The 16,992-nt window shown below is 42.5% G+C and overlaps 1 protein-coding gene across 1 annotated transcript; it reads left to right on the top strand.

Annotated features, from left to right (window-relative positions):
- The first annotated feature begins 1,232 nt into the window (after positions 1–1,232).
- On the top strand, positions 1,233–15,619 carry MSL1 (MSL complex subunit 1). The gene is made up of 8 exons (XM_075278307.1): positions 1,233–1,901; positions 4,404–4,633; positions 6,342–6,724; positions 9,486–9,550; positions 10,422–10,489; positions 10,578–10,702; positions 11,638–11,710; positions 12,655–15,619. Exons 1-8 carry the CDS (start codon positions 1,452–1,454, stop codon positions 12,743–12,745), a joined length of 1,485 nt encoding a protein of 494 aa, XP_075134408.1. The 5' UTR covers positions 1,233–1,451; the 3' UTR covers positions 12,746–15,619.
- The last annotated feature ends 1,373 nt before the right edge of the window (positions 15,620–16,992 follow it).

Here is a 16,992-nt window from a genome sequence, read left to right as displayed (position 1 = left end):
AGCCTTGTGATACGGTACAGTGGTTTGTTTTTGGATTTTTTTTTTGTTGTTGATTTGTGTGGCTGGTAGTAAGCCATGTGTACAGTTAGTATTTTCTTTTTAGTTAGTGCTCAGATGAGCAGGGTTTTGTTTGTTATTTTGCCTGAAGTTAAAGGGATCCTATTATTAAAACCTAATTTTTTGTGACTAACACGCAGTAATAGCCTTAAGTAAATACAATACTGTAGGTGACCATTTTCTTATGGCCGGCGGGCATGCGCAGTCAGCTTTGCCCTAGGCCTAGAAGTTTGAAGCCTGCACCGGAAGAAGATGCATGAAGAAGATGGAGGCGGCGCTGGAGAGTTCTCTCACAATATTGGGGATGCCCCCAGTGCTGTGAGAGAACTCATTTGCATACCAACGAAAAATGGGATTTATACCAAACGGCAGCGCAGAGAAGACATCTAAGGGTAGGAGAATAGCCTTTCTTAAGGCTATTCCTACGTGTTAGTCACAAACAACTGACTTTTAATGATAGGATTCCTTTAAGGCTGATTTTTTTTATTTTGCGAATTTTTGTGCCTGATGCTGTTTTTCTTAAATAAACCACTTTGCTGCAAAATTTGTGTCCCTGTCTGACTGGTTGGGTCCGCACCACTGAACTACTTTGCCACGCACTACCCTGCGTTTCATTTATGAAGTATTTGCCCCTTTTTCCAGATGTTATGAGGCTCAAGGACTCCTGCCATTATAACACTAGGAGTACGTCTCCTGGCCGGTAAATCCTGCACGGACTGTGCCTCACCTCTGAGACCTGGTTAGTGTGAAGAGACTAGACCAGAGGTTTTCAGTTGAATGACTGCTGGTATACAGGATAAATGCATAGTAACACGTATAACCCATAGTAACTACTTATTACTGCAAGAAAAACTGCATGCAGCTCTGCAATAAGGTTACAGTCACATGTTGCTTTTTTTTTTTTTTTTTGGGCTAATAGACTCCTTGGGCTTTTCTAGCAGTAATATGTAACTACACAAGCCACCTGTATGCTTGAGACCAGGTGACATACATAGTAACAATATTAACACCCACATGCAGATATATATTTCTACACCTTAGACCTAGTGTATGTGTCCAGCAGCCAGCCATTCTCTATCTCACTGTCTCTATAGCCGTGTGTTACATGACAGACTCTCGTCCTCGCTGTGTGCTACACCCAGTGTTCTTATTATAGATGGCGGTAGTGTGTAGTAGCCGTGCCCCTGGGGTATACTATAGTGTAAGTGCAGAGTAGCCGGCTCTCCCTCCTCTCCTCAGTACAGACACCACACTTCCAGGCTTCCCTCCCCCCGCTGTCGCCGCCATCTTATTGTGCATCCTCCTCCTCGGTTCTGTGTTCAGTGCGCCCCGGGGGCCTCGGCCTCCTCCCCTCACTCGAGGCTGCAGGAGGATGCCGGGCCCGAGGAGGAGTCATGAGTATGAAAGCCAGTGCGTGCCGCCCCAGGCACGACGACCCCTTGTCGGGGGAAGAGCCTCAGGAAAGCTCGGGGCTTGCGGGCCGGAGTAGGCCGCAGCCTGGAGAGCGGGGGCTGAAGAAGTCTCAGGCCGGCCTCAGTGATCCGTGCGGCAAGCTCGCCTGCGAAGCGGGGGCCCTGGCTGATAAGGGGGCTGGGGGAGCTGCCGGGGCGGCGGTGACCGGGGCCGGGGCAGCTACTACGGCGGCCACCGGGCAAGGCCAGGCCCCGGCCTCGAGCTCAACTTCCCCGGGTCCTCGCTGGAGACCGCCGTTAAGAGGGGGCGCCGGAGCCGGGGCCTGCCTCAAGCAGATCGTGCTCCTGCAACTGGACCTGATAGAGCAGCAGCAGCACCGGATACAGGAGCGGGAGCGGCAGATCGGGGAGCTCCGGGCCGAGAAGGACACGGTAAGAACGCAGGGCACCTACTACTAGCGGGGCAGAAGACGAAACTGAGCCCGGGGACGAGGCCTATGTACATGAGGGCGGCTGACTGGGGTGTATATAGTATATCCACTGTACGGTGGTACTCCTGCAGCCACTGACACTATATCCATGTATGTGATAGATACATTAGTCCATGGCTATACATCACCGAGCAGTGGACATATATGTACTCTGTGTGCTCATACTAGTATAGCCCAAAGAGAGACCTTATATACTCTATATATAGGGAGATGCATATGTAGCAGGTGTGTGTGTATATATAACTTTTATATAGATGCACACTGACTGCTGCAGGCAACAAGAGCCTGGGGCATTAATACACACACTTCCTTTCTATACTTTTATTTGTACTTGGTATAGAGAGCGACATATTACCGGTATATATAGATGGAGGTGTGTGTTTTTTTTGTTGGTTTTTTTTTTTGTTTTTTTATATATAAATATTTTGTTTATCTATCTACCAGCATAGAGATGCAGGCACACAATAAATATATATCTACACACACCAGGAGCATATATCATTAGATACTTTAATGACTACTACTATTAGTACCATCTAGTATAGATGAGTCACATAGGTAGTATATACTATATGTTTGTGTATGTATAGTTATACAATTATTTTCCATTTACACACACACTGTCATACCATCATTGTGTCACTGACTGCCATAGGAGCCCACAGAGTCTGCATATGTGATAATAGTATCTATATGATGTTATAATAAGGTATAAGACATACCTCATTATACACACTTCTTAGATATGACTACCTGGCTGTACACTTGTTTAACCCTTGAACTTACTGATGTGCAGCAGGACAGGCCAGTGTCACATCTCTCTCTAATACACCATATTCACAATACTATAAGTACAGTGACCTCATATGTGTGTTTATAATAAACTGTCCACCATTGAATGCATAGAATAGAATCCACCATTGGTATACAGGATGGTCACTGACACTACCTATATTCTTTCCATATAAAGTATAGAATAAGCTATGCACTTTATTTTGCACTTATTGGTCCATAATCTAAATATAGGTGATCTATAATCTGGATACTCTATAGTGTTCAGGTTTAGACACTGAATATTTTGCAGAATAACACATTTGGCCTCTTGGACAGACTTATCTCATGTATATATATAATTCCCCCCCCCACTGCAAGACAGCTCTGCTATACCGTGTGCGTCTTGCGGCTAGACTTGGGGGGGGAGGGAGAGAGGGTTTTTTTTTTTTTTTTGGAAGAGAGAGGGAACTTGTTGTGGAGAGAGGGACGCTTGTGAGGGGGGAGATGTCTATGTAGTGTAGCTGTATGAGCTGGTGCTTCCATGCTGTAATGTTGGAGAATCTGCCTCGCCAGCCCTCCATAGGAAGGACCCATGCAGGCTGAGGTAATGCCACCTCCCTCACCATCTCTTTCCAGCCCCCCCTTTCTCTTTGCCCTCCCCTTTCTCTTACAACCCCCCCCCCCCTATACACATTCATGAGAATCACACAAGACCATCATGGCGTTAGAGGAGGGGGGGTGGCGGTTTAAATGGGCTGCCATGGCAACGGAAAGGAGGATGGGATACCATGGATTTAAGGTTTGCTGGAAACACAGTCTCCAGATTTATTTATTCTATTAAATCCCCCACCCCCCAATTTAACCCGCTAAACACTGAGGATGTACTAGGTTGTTGGCACAGTGATGGTTAATTAAGTCCTCTTGCATATACAAGCTGCTGCAGACTTGCGGAAGGTCTGCCCCCTTAACATCTGCCTTGCCATAGGAGCTTACAAATTTGTCTGCTGTAGGCCCCAATGACTGTGGATTCTCACCTCATCATTAACCCTTTAAAGGCTAGATATCTGCAGGGACCAGGAATGGGTTAAGCTGCTGCAGTGAGGGTTTTTTTTTTTTTTTTTTTTTTTTGGGGGGGGGGGGTGTCTTCTCCACCCTCCTTGTATGTTTGGAATAGAAAAGGAACCATTTTTGCAATTAATTTTCTCCCCGTTTCCTATCGTACACCCCCTTCCCCTTACGTCCTAGTGCTCCCCCAGGCATGGTGACCTGTCTGTTCCTGGTTTGTTCTTGTGCTAGGTGTCTGGATTAGCAAACAGTGCTCACATACACAGTGATTTGGTGCAATGCAGACTGTATGTGGCTGCTGCTCTGTGTATGTCTGTCTCTCTTCTCCCTCCCTCTCACTCCTTTGCTTTCTCCACCCCCATACAGACTTACCCCCCACCTTTCCTCTTTTTTTAAAAAACTGGTTGTATCTGCTCAACTTTAATGTGATTCATAACTCACTTAACCCTTTGCAGCTTCAAAGTAGTTTCCTCCATACTTGGAGTCCTCTATATAGCCATGAGGCTATTGGAAATTGTATGTTCTCTTCCTGCTTCCATTTCCTTTCCATTACAGTGTTTGTACCATTAAAGATATTTTATATATATATTTTTTTCTTTCTTAGCTCCTGGCCCGCATTGAGCGGATGGAAAGACGTATGCAGTTGGTCAGAAAGGACAGCGAGAAGGATAAACAACGCACGTCTCAAAGCCGTGAGTCGGCAGCCGACATGCCAGAGGGTCCCCTTCCAGAGAGCGCAGGGGGTGGGGAGTTTCCCCCAGAGGCCTCCCCTCAGTTGCCGGGCCTTACCCCCAAGCCCTTCTCCTATGGCAGGAACGCAAAAGGACATAAAAGGTTGGTGGCAGCAGTGCTGCTCAGTTACATTTTAACTAGAAAACTATACAATAACAGGTCTCTGATTTTAAAGGGAATCTCCAGTCCGTCTCCTTAACAAACATTTATAGTTTTCCTGGCTGTAACCAGTTGTGTTGTCAACGTTTTAGCATCCACTATATGAATAAATTGCACTTGAACAGCATTGACCTCACTGGCGTTCTTATGCAGATTAGTAACCAAGTGAAGGCATTGGCATCGCTGATGGTTGCCAAGGAGCAGCTATGAAAAGTGTGAGAGGAAATCTCTTGGGTTATATTCACACTGTCCGATTTGTTGTAGAACTGACTGCAGTTGTCCCATTCCACTGAATGGGCGCCTTGCAGGAATTTATGCGCAGAAGCAACCTCATTCAGTTATAAGGAAGACCTTTTTGGTTTCAGAAATTTTGGCAACAATCCAGCTGAGTTTGAATATACTTTTAAGGAATAAAGTGTCTTTGAATGGACAACGTCTCAGTGCCTTGTTATAAGAAGTAACTACTCTTCCTTCAGATCAAAGGGGGGGAGGGGTTTGTGGAAATCTTTTGTTTTGGATTTGATGTCATGAGTTATGGAATGCTATCTGCAATCCTGTAAGTCACAGCACGTCTGTCCTGATATTGTAGTTTCTAGGCTGTGTAGCGTGGAAGAAGAAGAATTGATAGTCCTTAAAAGACGGAGTGCTCTATCTTTACCCTTGACATTTTCTAATGTCCCTGCCTCACACTACATAGACTGGAGGAGAAGCTTGGACTTTCAGGAAACGTCTCTTAAGTTACACAATGGATGATGTAATTGGTCAGTGGATTGTAGAGCAGCACCTAATAATAACTGTCGGCTTCACTCTTAAAGGGTGTGTCCTACTCTAGACACAGACAGGGGAAAAATATCTCAATGCTGTGTGTATATTATTATATACATAATGTTCTTACATCCTAGGCTAAAGCAAACCTGTAATATTGAAATTCCACCACATTTGCAGTCAGCATTTTAGAGATGCAGAGAAGTTGATTAAATTAATATATAGTTTTGTATAAAATAATTCAGGGTAACTTGCTTATTCTGGAATGGAGAGTCCAATTGGTGGTCCTGATAAGTGATTGACTGCTGTAAGTGCACACTTGTTGGCTGAATAAAGACCAACCAGTGGACCCTACGGGTATGTTCACATGGTGGAATCTTCCTCAAAATCAACTCCAAATTCTGCATGATGTTTGTCTTTCGTTAATTTGCAATAGGAGGCAAAAGCTTCTATTTGTTCTTCAGGGAGATTCTGCCTGAAGTCTCATTTAAAATGAATGGGAGGCAGATTTTGAAGTGTTTCTTTGACGTAGATTTTGGAGTCCAAAATCAATTTCAAATTCCTGAAACAAACTTTTTTTTTTTTTTCCCTACCGGATCAAATTCCTCTTTGTGAACATACCCTTAAGCCTTTGATTTGAATCAATGACCTTACAATGAATTTTGTCCTATATATCAATCAACATCGATATATCAATAAATGCATAGCTCCATTTCCTCCATGATGTTAACCTGTAGATTGGACTGCATTCTCAGTGTGACCGGTTCAGTCTTGCCCTAAACTGGGCCTTTTCCAGGATTTTAATATTTATCTGATGTTAGGTGTAGCAATGGTTCACTACAGAATGCAGGATTTTCAGCTCTTAACTGATTTTTCTACCTTCTAGGAAATCTGCCTTTGGCAGTGCAGAGCACAGAACTCCTGTTAAGAGACTAACTTCTGACCTTGCAAAGATGAAGGGCAAGATGTCAAGGTTGCCGACAGAGGCAGAAGATGCAGAGCCTGGGGGTTCGGTGTCTGAGACAGGTTGTCGGAGAGAGCTGCGCAGCAAAGAGACTCCAGAAAAATCTCAGTCTCCAGCAGATACTCCCATAAGGTCTGCATGGAGCAGCTCTGCAACATCATCATTAAAAGACAGTGAACCAAACTCTGGCGAGGTAGATTCTCTACCCTACCTTGCCACCACGGACATGTATCTATGTCGGTGGCATCAGCCGCCTCCTTCCCCGCTGAGAGAGCCCTCTCCCAAGAAAGAGGAGTGTGTGGCAAGTAAGAGGCTATTCTCTCTGTTTAATGTTCCTTCCAGTTTCCCACATTTCCCAGAGATGGAGATGTGACTACTTTCCTATTCTCCTACGCTATTGCTACTGGATTCAGCAGATTTTATAATCCACTACGTTCTTCACTGTGGCTAAGAGATGAGGATCCCGAACAACCCAGAATTAATGGGGTATATGAAAATGAGCTTTGCAAACTGGACAACCCCTTTAAGATGTTTTAAGGATAACTCTGCCTTTTCTGGAGTGTTCCTTATTGGGGTATCGATGGGCAGTTTTGTGATGAAATTTCCATAGATTCCACCTGTGTACACTCAACACAAACATACATTTGTTGATTTAAATAGCTGACCCCTGTTATCATTACCTCCCCATTTACATGTATGGCTTCCCTGTTGAACGGTTAGCAAACTACATGCCGTTTTCAATGCCGTGTAGAGACTGAAGGCTTTCACATTCGGTCTCTTGTTTAATGAAACATTCACAGGACCACTGCACAAAATTTACCGTTCCCTTTGCTTCAATGCACCACTTATAACCTTTAGTAAAATAGGCTTTAAAAGTTTTTCCTGTCATGACTCAAAATACATATCCTTACCTAAGCAGTCATAATAAAGTGCTATTAAAAAATTGTGCCAGGGCACATGTAAACTGTGTAGGTGATATGTCTGCCTTGTGTCATCAGTGCCTGATGGCTCTGGGGCTGTATTGGGCTTTTGCCAGTAGGAGCCTGGGATAGAAACATTAATAGTGACTATGCTGGTAAGTGACTAGTTGGGTGAAACACTACACATATAATCGGTTTCCTTTTGAGAACTTTTTAAGAGTGCAGTGCTACGCACATCTGAAATCTTGTCCGCCCTTGGTGTTCAAGTGTTACACTCAAAATCACCCACCAGTGGGGTGCAGGGCTTTTCTTACCCCCTCTCACCTTTATATCTCAGGGTCACATGGGCAAATGCTGATGAATTGCCATGTTTTATTTTGGTAGTGCACCTTCGAAGCAACTGGTAAAATGTGCAGCAATGATTGACTTGATGCAGGTTGGAAACATGTGGATAAGAACTGGACAAACATTATCCATTATACAGCTACTGTATATTGTTGTGGGCCTATAATGGCTAACCTGCTCTTTGTAAGCACTGTGTTACCACAACCTTAGTATTCATGCTTGACTGCAGTTATCTACCCCATGAATAACATGCTATAGACCAGGGGTCCTCAAACTGCGGCCCGAGGGCCACATGCGGTCCGCCAAGCACTTCTGTCTGGCCCCGCCGACAACGCCGGCAGGCATGCATTTATAATGAAGCTCCTGGGGAGCTCGGGCCAGGTCATGGAGCGCACGTCACTTTACCTATTGGAGGGCACCACTCCTGATGTCTGTGCGACCTGCTCTGCCTCCGGCCCACTGTTTGAAAAGTTTGAGGACCCCTGCTATAGACAGAACTTGCCATTTATTCATTAACATCTTTGCTCATTCTGAGCTTAGTTGTCAAGTGTGTAGTCCTATTAGTGACTGATGGCCATTTCTGTAGGCATCACCAAGAAGGACTGTCCATTTGATAACCAAACTCAAAATGAGTAGTGAAAAGTTATACTGAAAAACTGATAGCCTATTCTTCAGATTTACCAATAATTTTAGATTGGTGGAGCTCTGATTGTGTAGACTTTTGCAGATCAGTTGGTTTCCCAGGCGCGTAGCTCCCAATTGTGTACATGCTGTGCAATCACTCTATGGATGGCAGCCATGGGTACTGCAGCAGTGACTCACTCAAACCTATGGGCCACCTCTGCAGTACCCGCAGCCGCGCCATCCGTAATAAGGGGTAACCGTTAACCTGTGAGGATCCCGACAGTCTGACCTTAAGGGTTTTAATGATAGTCTATCGATTTTGAAAAGGTGGGTGTAACCTCTCATTAGCAGCCATTATAAATAGGGACATCATTTACTATATATAATTATGTGAACGCTCAGCTTAAGAATAAATTTAGGGAATTGCCTATGTAACAATTCACTTATAACGTCATGTTATTGCCCTTAGTGCAGAATGCAAGCTAAACAGTCCCCTAAATGTGTTTGGGAATTCTGAATGTATATTATAAATGCCCACATACACATCCCTCACCCCTTTAATGCAGGGGTCAACAACTTTTGACAGCTCGGCTGCTGTGAATATCCAACTTCTAGTATGTTCCATTGACTTCTGAGGGGGTTCTAAAAACGGCAGAGCATGCTGGGAGTTGTAGTTTCACAACAGCTGGGATGCAGAAGGTTGCTGACCCCAGGTGTAATGTCAGTGCATAGGGAAGTGCAGTGCAGAAACTGGTTGCTAAACTGTTGCTGGCATGGTTACTGCTGCTCTTGCACTAAGCTTATTGATTCAGTACTCACTTTAGTAATTATTGGGAATGACATGCCGTCAGTATGAATTAGATTAGAACTTGAGTCCAGAAGGTGATTACTATAACTTTATAAAAGCAACACACAACTGGTTTGGATTCTTGTATCTGTATATATGCCGTTCTGTTATGAGGAGACAGTGCCTCTAGTGGCCAAAGTAGACAAATGCCACCAGTTTGATGAGGTTTTAACAAATGCCATTATCTTATTCAACAAATAACCTTCTCATTGTAGGAAAGGAATGTAATAAAGTGAGTGTCGTAACCTCACCCACTGGACATGTGTATGTATATGATCTGTAGTGGACCGTTGTCTCAAATGTGGTCTTTGCATTTTTTTTTTTTCCCAGTACCTTCTTGGAGAGAACATCCGATAGAACCTCTTCAGGACTTAAGTACATCAGATGTACCAGAGGTAAGATCTAAAATGTGCATGTAAGCCACCAGTAGGTAGTGGATCTCTGGATTCTGCATGTATGTTGCAGACGTGACCTAGTGGACATCTATGAAACTCTTGCCTATAGCAACTGATCACTGCTCAGCTTTTAGTTGTCTTGAAAAATGAAAGATGTGATTGGTTGCGATTACTTTCTAAGTGATCCTGTTATTTAGTAAAAGGTAACCTCATATGGGCACAGACCCCTTTAAGGGCCCTTTTACATGGGGGACATGTAAAAGGCCGTGTAAAAAGTCGACTGGGTCTCATTTAAAGGTGCTTGTGTAAACTGTGTGGGGGACAAATGACTATTACTATGATCGCTCTTCCTTATACTGTTCACATTTTGTTGGCCGCGCATTACATAAGCTGATATGCTGACAACAAACAATGGTTTTTACAACTATATAGAAAATATGCGTTCAACCCATGTTAAATATATATGTTGAATGCATATGAAAACAAATCAGTAGTGACCATTAACTCCCATTCAGGATGCTACATCTGAACTGTGCTATATGGAAATGGCATGTTTCCCTTAACTGATTGCCCGAGTGAACAACATGGCTAAATTCATGGCCGTTAATAATTTCCTTTGCATAAGCAAATAGGTGATGGGGCCATAGCATTGTCATACACAGCATACTCCATTGCAGCCACTTGAATGGGAATTTGCCACGGTGTCAGATTCTTAGCTGCATGTCCTAGTGATTTTGTCGTGTGTAGTCGTCCCCCCCCCCCCCCCCCCCCCCTAATAACAGTAAAAATGTTTACCTTGGAAGGAATTGGGATTGCTGTGATTAAGATGACATTTGGGAAACCTCCTCCACATCCTGTGCTCTCTTTCTAGAATCTGGACGATGCTGTGTTTGCGAAGAGACATGCCAAGTTAGAACTAGATGAAAAGAGGAGAAAAAGGTGAGGATGAAAAACGTTGTTAACTAACTGTATAATGCTAGAGGCTTCTTGATGGCCTTCCATTAACTCTGATATACACTTCTGTTAGGTGGGACATTCAGAGAATTCGTGAGCAGCGAATTTTGCAGCGACTGCAACTGAGGATGTACAAGAAAAAGGGGAATCAAGAGAGTGAGCCCGAGGTCACCTCCTTCTTTCCGGAACCTGATGATGGTAGGTCTGACTTGGCATGTGGTTTTATTGCCCTGAGTAGGTAGAGTGTTGTGGGGTACTGAAGTAGGGTACTACATATGTGGTTTTGCTGTACAGTGTTTTGTTTTGTTTTTTTAATGTGTTCTACACTTTACAAATACTGATTTAGGAAACAGAACCCTGTGTGCTAGGCAAAAACAAAAAGCTTCCAAAAACTGCTTCAGAAACCTCATCAAATACCTAAAGAAGACTTTTTTTTTTTTTTTTCTTTTTTCTTTTTCCTGGGTGAACATACCCTTAGTTTGCATTTGCTGGGTCAGTCAATAGCACTGACCACAAATGGATGATATCCGTTTGCCTCTGTGGACCTGTTAATTTATTTCATTGAACGTTAGTCGCAAAACGGTCCGGAATGGGATCTGTCTTCAGTTTTCCCCATACGTGGACCCATGAAAATACAAGGGTGTGTGTATGAGCCATAGTAATATAACAGGTCAGTGTAGTATCCGTGAAAAGCAAGTATTAGGGAACTCTATCAGCAGCCATATTCTGTGGTTTAAAGAGTATCTGTCACCAAGTACAACCTATACTTGGTGACAGTCCTCTTTAAACCACAGAATACCAATACATGCTGTACATCATTTGATTTTCGCCTTTTTTCATTCTTAAAATCCTTCCACCCATACATGATACGACCCCTGGAAGTTAATGTGTTAATTAGCTCTTATGCTCCCCCGAATGGGTGGAAATCTTTTGTTTTTCTCATACATATAATCTTCCAGGGGTCATATCTTTTGACCAGTTGGATGCATTTTAAAAGTTTAAAACCAAAAAAAAAAATAAAAAGCCCGAGGTAGAATTAAATGATGTATGACGTAGTATTTTGTGCTTGGTGACCGTTCCAGGCTAGATCTTTAAAGATGACCTATCATTTATTTATTTTTTTGCCTTGACAGTGGAGTCTGTGATGATTACCCCCTACCTCCCTGTTGTGGCATTTGGACGGTCTTTGCCGAAGATTACCCCACAGTAAGTGTACAGTACATTTGTCTTGGGGTTTGTATACATGCAGCTGCAGTTAGATTACTGCTTGGAGCTAAAGTCTTCCAGATATTAGTTAAAGCGATCTCTGCTGAATTGAAAAAAAAATGCTTCATAAAAACGGAGCTGCTTCTTGAAGCAGTGTGAACCCACACAATGCATCCAATGAAGATTAATTCACACGCAGCAGATTTGTTAGCAACTGCAAATCTGTTCCATTAATCTGCATTGGATTATTTTAGTGGCAAGCACATGGGGTTTTGGAATCCCTGTTAGATGAATGGGACAGTTGCTGAAATATCTGCAACAGATCTCCCATATGTGAATTCACCCTGAGATGGCCTAAGGGTGGGTAAGCCACAAACCGCGTCGAGATATCAGCACCACTGATGTTTTATCTTCAAGGTACCTTATACACGGTTTATTTTACAGACGTTGTCCAGACATTTTTTTTTTTTTTTTTTTAAATAAAATAAAATCATACTCTCCTGTCCTTGGTGCTCCACTGTCCTCTCAGCAAGGTCTGGGACTTCTGCTCTGGCATCATCTTTTGGGTCTCTTCCTGAATCCCGCTGATTGGCCTCTGTGGCCACATGTGGCTGGGACTTCTGCCACATGTTATCCCTGGACCGAGAAGACCCGACCGTGCTGGGAGGCACCTGAGCACTGTGGAAAGGAGTATGAATTTATTTTTTATTTTCACTGCCCCCAGCTGATTTAAACATTAAATAGGTTCCAAGGAATTGCCCTATGTTTGTATTGTAAGGTTTATCTTTAAGGGGGCCTGTCAGATGTCACACCATTTTGGTTCTAGTAAATACTTGTATTCCCTATAACAAATCTGCGACCTCTTTTCTCATGAATAAATTAAGATGCTTCTTCTTATATTAGATGTGAATTCTGTCTTACTTTGACCTTCTTTCTCCCTACAGGAGTTTTGAGCTCCCCTGGCTGGATGAGCGGAGTCGATGTCGTATTGAAATGCAGAAAAAGCAGACTCCACATAGGACACCTCGTAAATAGGCTGGGAACCTTTGTCTTGTGACAACCTATATATATTGAATAAAATGCACTGCAAGTTGATGTATACAAAATCCAAGGGGTTTATGCTGCCTTTCTCCTTAACCTCAAGTGTGGCCTCCAATGTGTATCAGACCCCACTGGCTCTGAAGTTGTTCACTCTCTAAGGATCGGATCGCCCATTTTCTTTTTCTCTCCAGTGGTGTCTTTGACCAAGTTTCAAGCTGAATATTTTGGAGCAGACGTGCTGTCAATGTTTTGTTTGAACTCATGGACTTCATGGCTTATTTGTATTGTTTGTACTGCATGGTCTGTGCAGAGCATCATATTTCTCTCCCCCCCCAACCCAACCCACCATTTCAATGTCAAGCTTAAACAACCTTGCATTTCCATGCGTGTTTATGTGCTTTATTTTTCAACTGGCAATAGGAATTCCATGGACAGAAAAGGGACTCCACATGCTGATCTAGTCAGTCCTATAAAACGTCCGATTGCCTTTAATGTAATGCCAATTTTAGTAGTAGATGGATATTCCCCGCAACTTAGCTGAAGCAACAGCTAGAGGTTTTCCAGGACTTTAATATTAATGATCTATCCTTAGGATGAAACTGCTGGTGGTACAATGCTGGGCACCCCCATTGATCAGTGTTTTGTAGAGGCAGATACACTTCATGCATTGTGTAGTTACTGCAGGTCAGTCCCAGGCACAGCCACTACACAATGCTTTTGACGCTTGGCAGCCTCTTAAAACAGTTGAATGTTGGGGTGCTTGGATTTTGACTCCACTAATCTGATACTGGATATCCGTATTAAAGTCCTAGAAAATCCCTTTAATATCTAGAACATTGTGTCCTCAACCATTTTTATTTCACCTTTCTACTGCTATTGCTCCCACTTTATCCATTTCCCCATCCCATAATAAATAGCTACAGTATTAGCAGAAAGGCTTCTGCTATTATGGACCTCCTATATAGTCCGTGTATGTTATAACTTTTACTACTATACATGCCCTCTATGTCTAATGAAAAGCAGCCAAAATGAGATTGGTATTCCTATTACTACTTGTTGTATTCATTTGTCTGTTTCTGCTGCTTGAAGTACTGTTTCTACAGGCTTATTGTTCCCTTATAGAATAGCTCCCCCTATATCTGTGATCCCTTTCATATGTTCTGATAGCTTGTCTCCTATGCTTTCTAGGTATAGAATAATATGAAATGTCTCCCATCTCTCCCTCTCTGACACAGTCAGTACATTTCCACCTTTGGTTCCCTGCGATTTCAAGTCAATTGAGCTAGTTGATCTTTAGCAGTCAGAAGTGCTTTGCATGTTGCGTGCATGTATGCAGTGGAGGCAGCCATTTTGTACCTAAAAGGGGTTCTAGGTTCACAGTGCTTAGGATGGACCATCAAGATCAGACTGGTGGGGTCAACTATTGAAACTTTCCTCAAGCAGCTGTTTTAAGGGCCTCCAGCCTCTTCATTATATACCTTTGTGTACCTGCACACTGTCTACTTCGTAGTAGCTTTGTCTCAATCAGTTAGATGGGGACAAAGCTTCAGTGTCCTACACAGCTGCCAATTGTGGAGATATACAGCACAGTTTATCTCTAGAATGTCACCACCTCTTCATACAGCACCTCTGCCAATCTGATATTGATGGGCTCTCCTAAGGAAAAGCCATGATTAGCTAAGGCCACATAAGGGGAAAATGCAGAATGCCCCTGCAACACCAGCTGCGACTGACCTACAGATGTCTCTACAGTCCACCTGCGCTAGAATTGATATTCTCTGACATCTGCGCTGCATGTAGATGGGATCTGTGTAACTCCCATCCATTATGCTGAAAATGTAAATCTACATGGGTTTGCAATAACTAACTCATGGGGATCACTCTGCATATCCAGTTTTAAGTCTGGATTCACATGTTCTTTTTGAAATACATTTTTTAAAAAAGTGTGTATTTGTTTTCTTGGGTCATGTTTGCCTTTTTAATCAGTTACTGTTGTTACAAAGGCAAAACACATTCCCCTTTAAAAAAAAATGCATGTATTTTTACACAATTTTGCATTTTTATTGTTTCAAAAGGCGACATGTGAACTTAGCGTAAGGATTTATTTTTCCTGTTCCGTTCTTTAATAAGCCACATCATGGAGAGCCTTTCAGTCCCACCAGACTGAAGATTATAAGATCCTTCTTTTTCCTTGAAAGCAGCCAATAGAGGTTTCAATTGGTTTCATGCTATAACATTGGGATGCTACTTCAGAGTTCAAAATGGTTGCTTCCATGTTTGAATGTTCTACAAAATGGCTACCAGTAGATGTCAGTGTCTCGGCCTACAAGCAAAGAAGGTACAATCTTCTATCCCTGCTTTTGTCTTCAATCTGTAGTAGTCAAATTATATGAAACGGTCTTTACCTCAAACAAAGCTAAAAACTGTCCGTTCAAGAAAGCGACGGCCTGGACTGTCTTCTATCTGCAAGATAAGAGGGGGAGAGATTTTTAGCACTGTGAAAGAAAACGTCACTTCGCATTCTTTGCCAGCGGGGCCTGCATTGCATTGATCACAAGATATCGGGGTGTTGCCTGAACTCTGTCCTCACAGTGCAAAAACAGTTTACATTTTCACAAACTCTTCACCTTTCTCATAGTTCAATATATTTTTTTTTTTCTAATGTGTAAAATATTTTGTTTCAGTGTAAATATTTTAAAATGAGTAATGTCTTGGGAGAATTTTTTTTTTTTTTTTTTGTCTTTGTAAATAAAGCTTGGGGAGATGAAATTTGAGTATTTTCCAGGTTAGATCACAGCAGTGTTTATGGGAGGGGGCGGTGGGACATGTTATGGCTTGTTGTTTTGAGTATTGAGAACCTTTATTTCCGTCAAGATTTTTTTTCCATTTTTTTTTTTTTTAAACAATAAAACTGGAAAACTTGTTTTGGGGAATATTTCCCTTGTAACAGTTTTGTCTTGTATTAGTCACGGTCAATTTTTTTTCTTTTATTTGTTTCTTTTCAGTTCCTGAAGATGTGTTCAGGGGTTAAAGAAAATATCTATTAGGACCAACCATATAAGAGTTATTGGGGAAAGTTACCTGCTCAAGACCACCCGAAAAAAAAAAGGAAAATTGGCCCCTCTTGTGCAGATCTGTATATTTAATGGCAAAATGTATATTTTAAAATATACATCCATCTTTCTCTGGTGATGCCGTCACACTGAACTAGAGATATATGTGTAGTGATGGTTTTCTCAATTTAGTTGTACAATTACATTGCATCCTAGTGTGAGATAGAATAGAATTGTATGCCAATTACATGACATTTGCGATATGAACTTTGCCCTAACCATTGGGGGAATGCACAAACAATAACTTTAGAGGAATATGATGTAGCTAGGTAAGAATTGGAATAGGGTATGTATTATGGCAGGCTGAATAATCCCTTCTAAAATCTGTATGATCAGTGCTGGCATAAATTTCCCATGTATCAAAACAATGTTGCAACCTGCCAGAATCTATTAATGATTGTAATTAGAGATGAACAAGTAGTGAAATATTCAATATTCGTTTCGAGTAGCCCCTCAATATTCGACCAAATATCGAATCCCATTATAGTCTATGGGGAAAAATTGCTCGTTTCAGGGGAAACCACAATCCGTCTCAGGAGGGTCACCAAGTCCACTATCACACTACAGGAAATGATGACAACACCTATGGAATGCAACTGGGACAGCAGGGGAAGCATGTCTGGGGGCATCTAACACGCCCACGTCCCAGGATTACCCCACTATCACAGCCTATCAAATAGACACTTTCCAAACTCAATAGAACCTCTATGGAAAGTGGAAAAATACTCGGAAACCTTGTTTCCTCCACAATAGTATGGACAGAAACACAAATTTAAAGCTAAAGAAACATTAGCATGCACCCCTTTAAATCACTTTGCCCATGACAACCACAGATGACATAGGTAATGGGAAAGCCAAAAGCCCCCACCCTTAACTGTCATTGTTTACGTGTGTGTGATGTGAGACCTCCAAAAATTACTTTTCTGGCCCTTCATGTGAGCACTTCCAAATTAAGTTAGAGGCCCTTAAGCTGTGTTTTTGGCCCTTGGGGTGAGTTGAGCCTTTAAATAGCAGTGTTTTTGGCCCTTGGAGTGAACTGAGCCTTTAAACAGCAGTGTTTTTGGCCCTTGGAGTGAACTGAGCCTTTAAACAGCAGTGTTTTTGGCCCTTGGGGTGAACTGAGCCTTT

The sequence above is a fragment of the Leptodactylus fuscus genome, chromosome 6 (assembly GCF_031893055.1).
Source record: "Leptodactylus fuscus isolate aLepFus1 chromosome 6, aLepFus1.hap2, whole genome shotgun sequence".
In the NCBI taxonomy this organism is placed as follows: Eukaryota; Metazoa; Chordata; class Amphibia; order Anura; family Leptodactylidae; genus Leptodactylus; species Leptodactylus fuscus.
This window is presented reverse-complemented; position numbering and strand designations above follow the sequence as displayed.

What these genes read in the sequence shown, in the direction of transcription:
- MSL1 (XM_075278307.1), top strand. Translation starts at nt 1,452, where the DNA reads ATGAGTATGAAAGCCAGTGCGTGCCGCCCCAGGCACGACGACCCCTTG. An exon ending in GTACATCAGATGTACCAGAG is followed by an intron (nt 9,551 to 10,421) that starts GTAAGATCTAAA and finishes CTCTCTTTCTAG; the next exon opens with AATCTGGACGATGCTGTGTT. An exon ending in GATGAAAAGAGGAGAAAAAG is followed by an intron (nt 10,490 to 10,577) that starts GTGAGGATGAAA and finishes CACTTCTGTTAG; the next exon opens with GTGGGACATTCAGAGAATTC.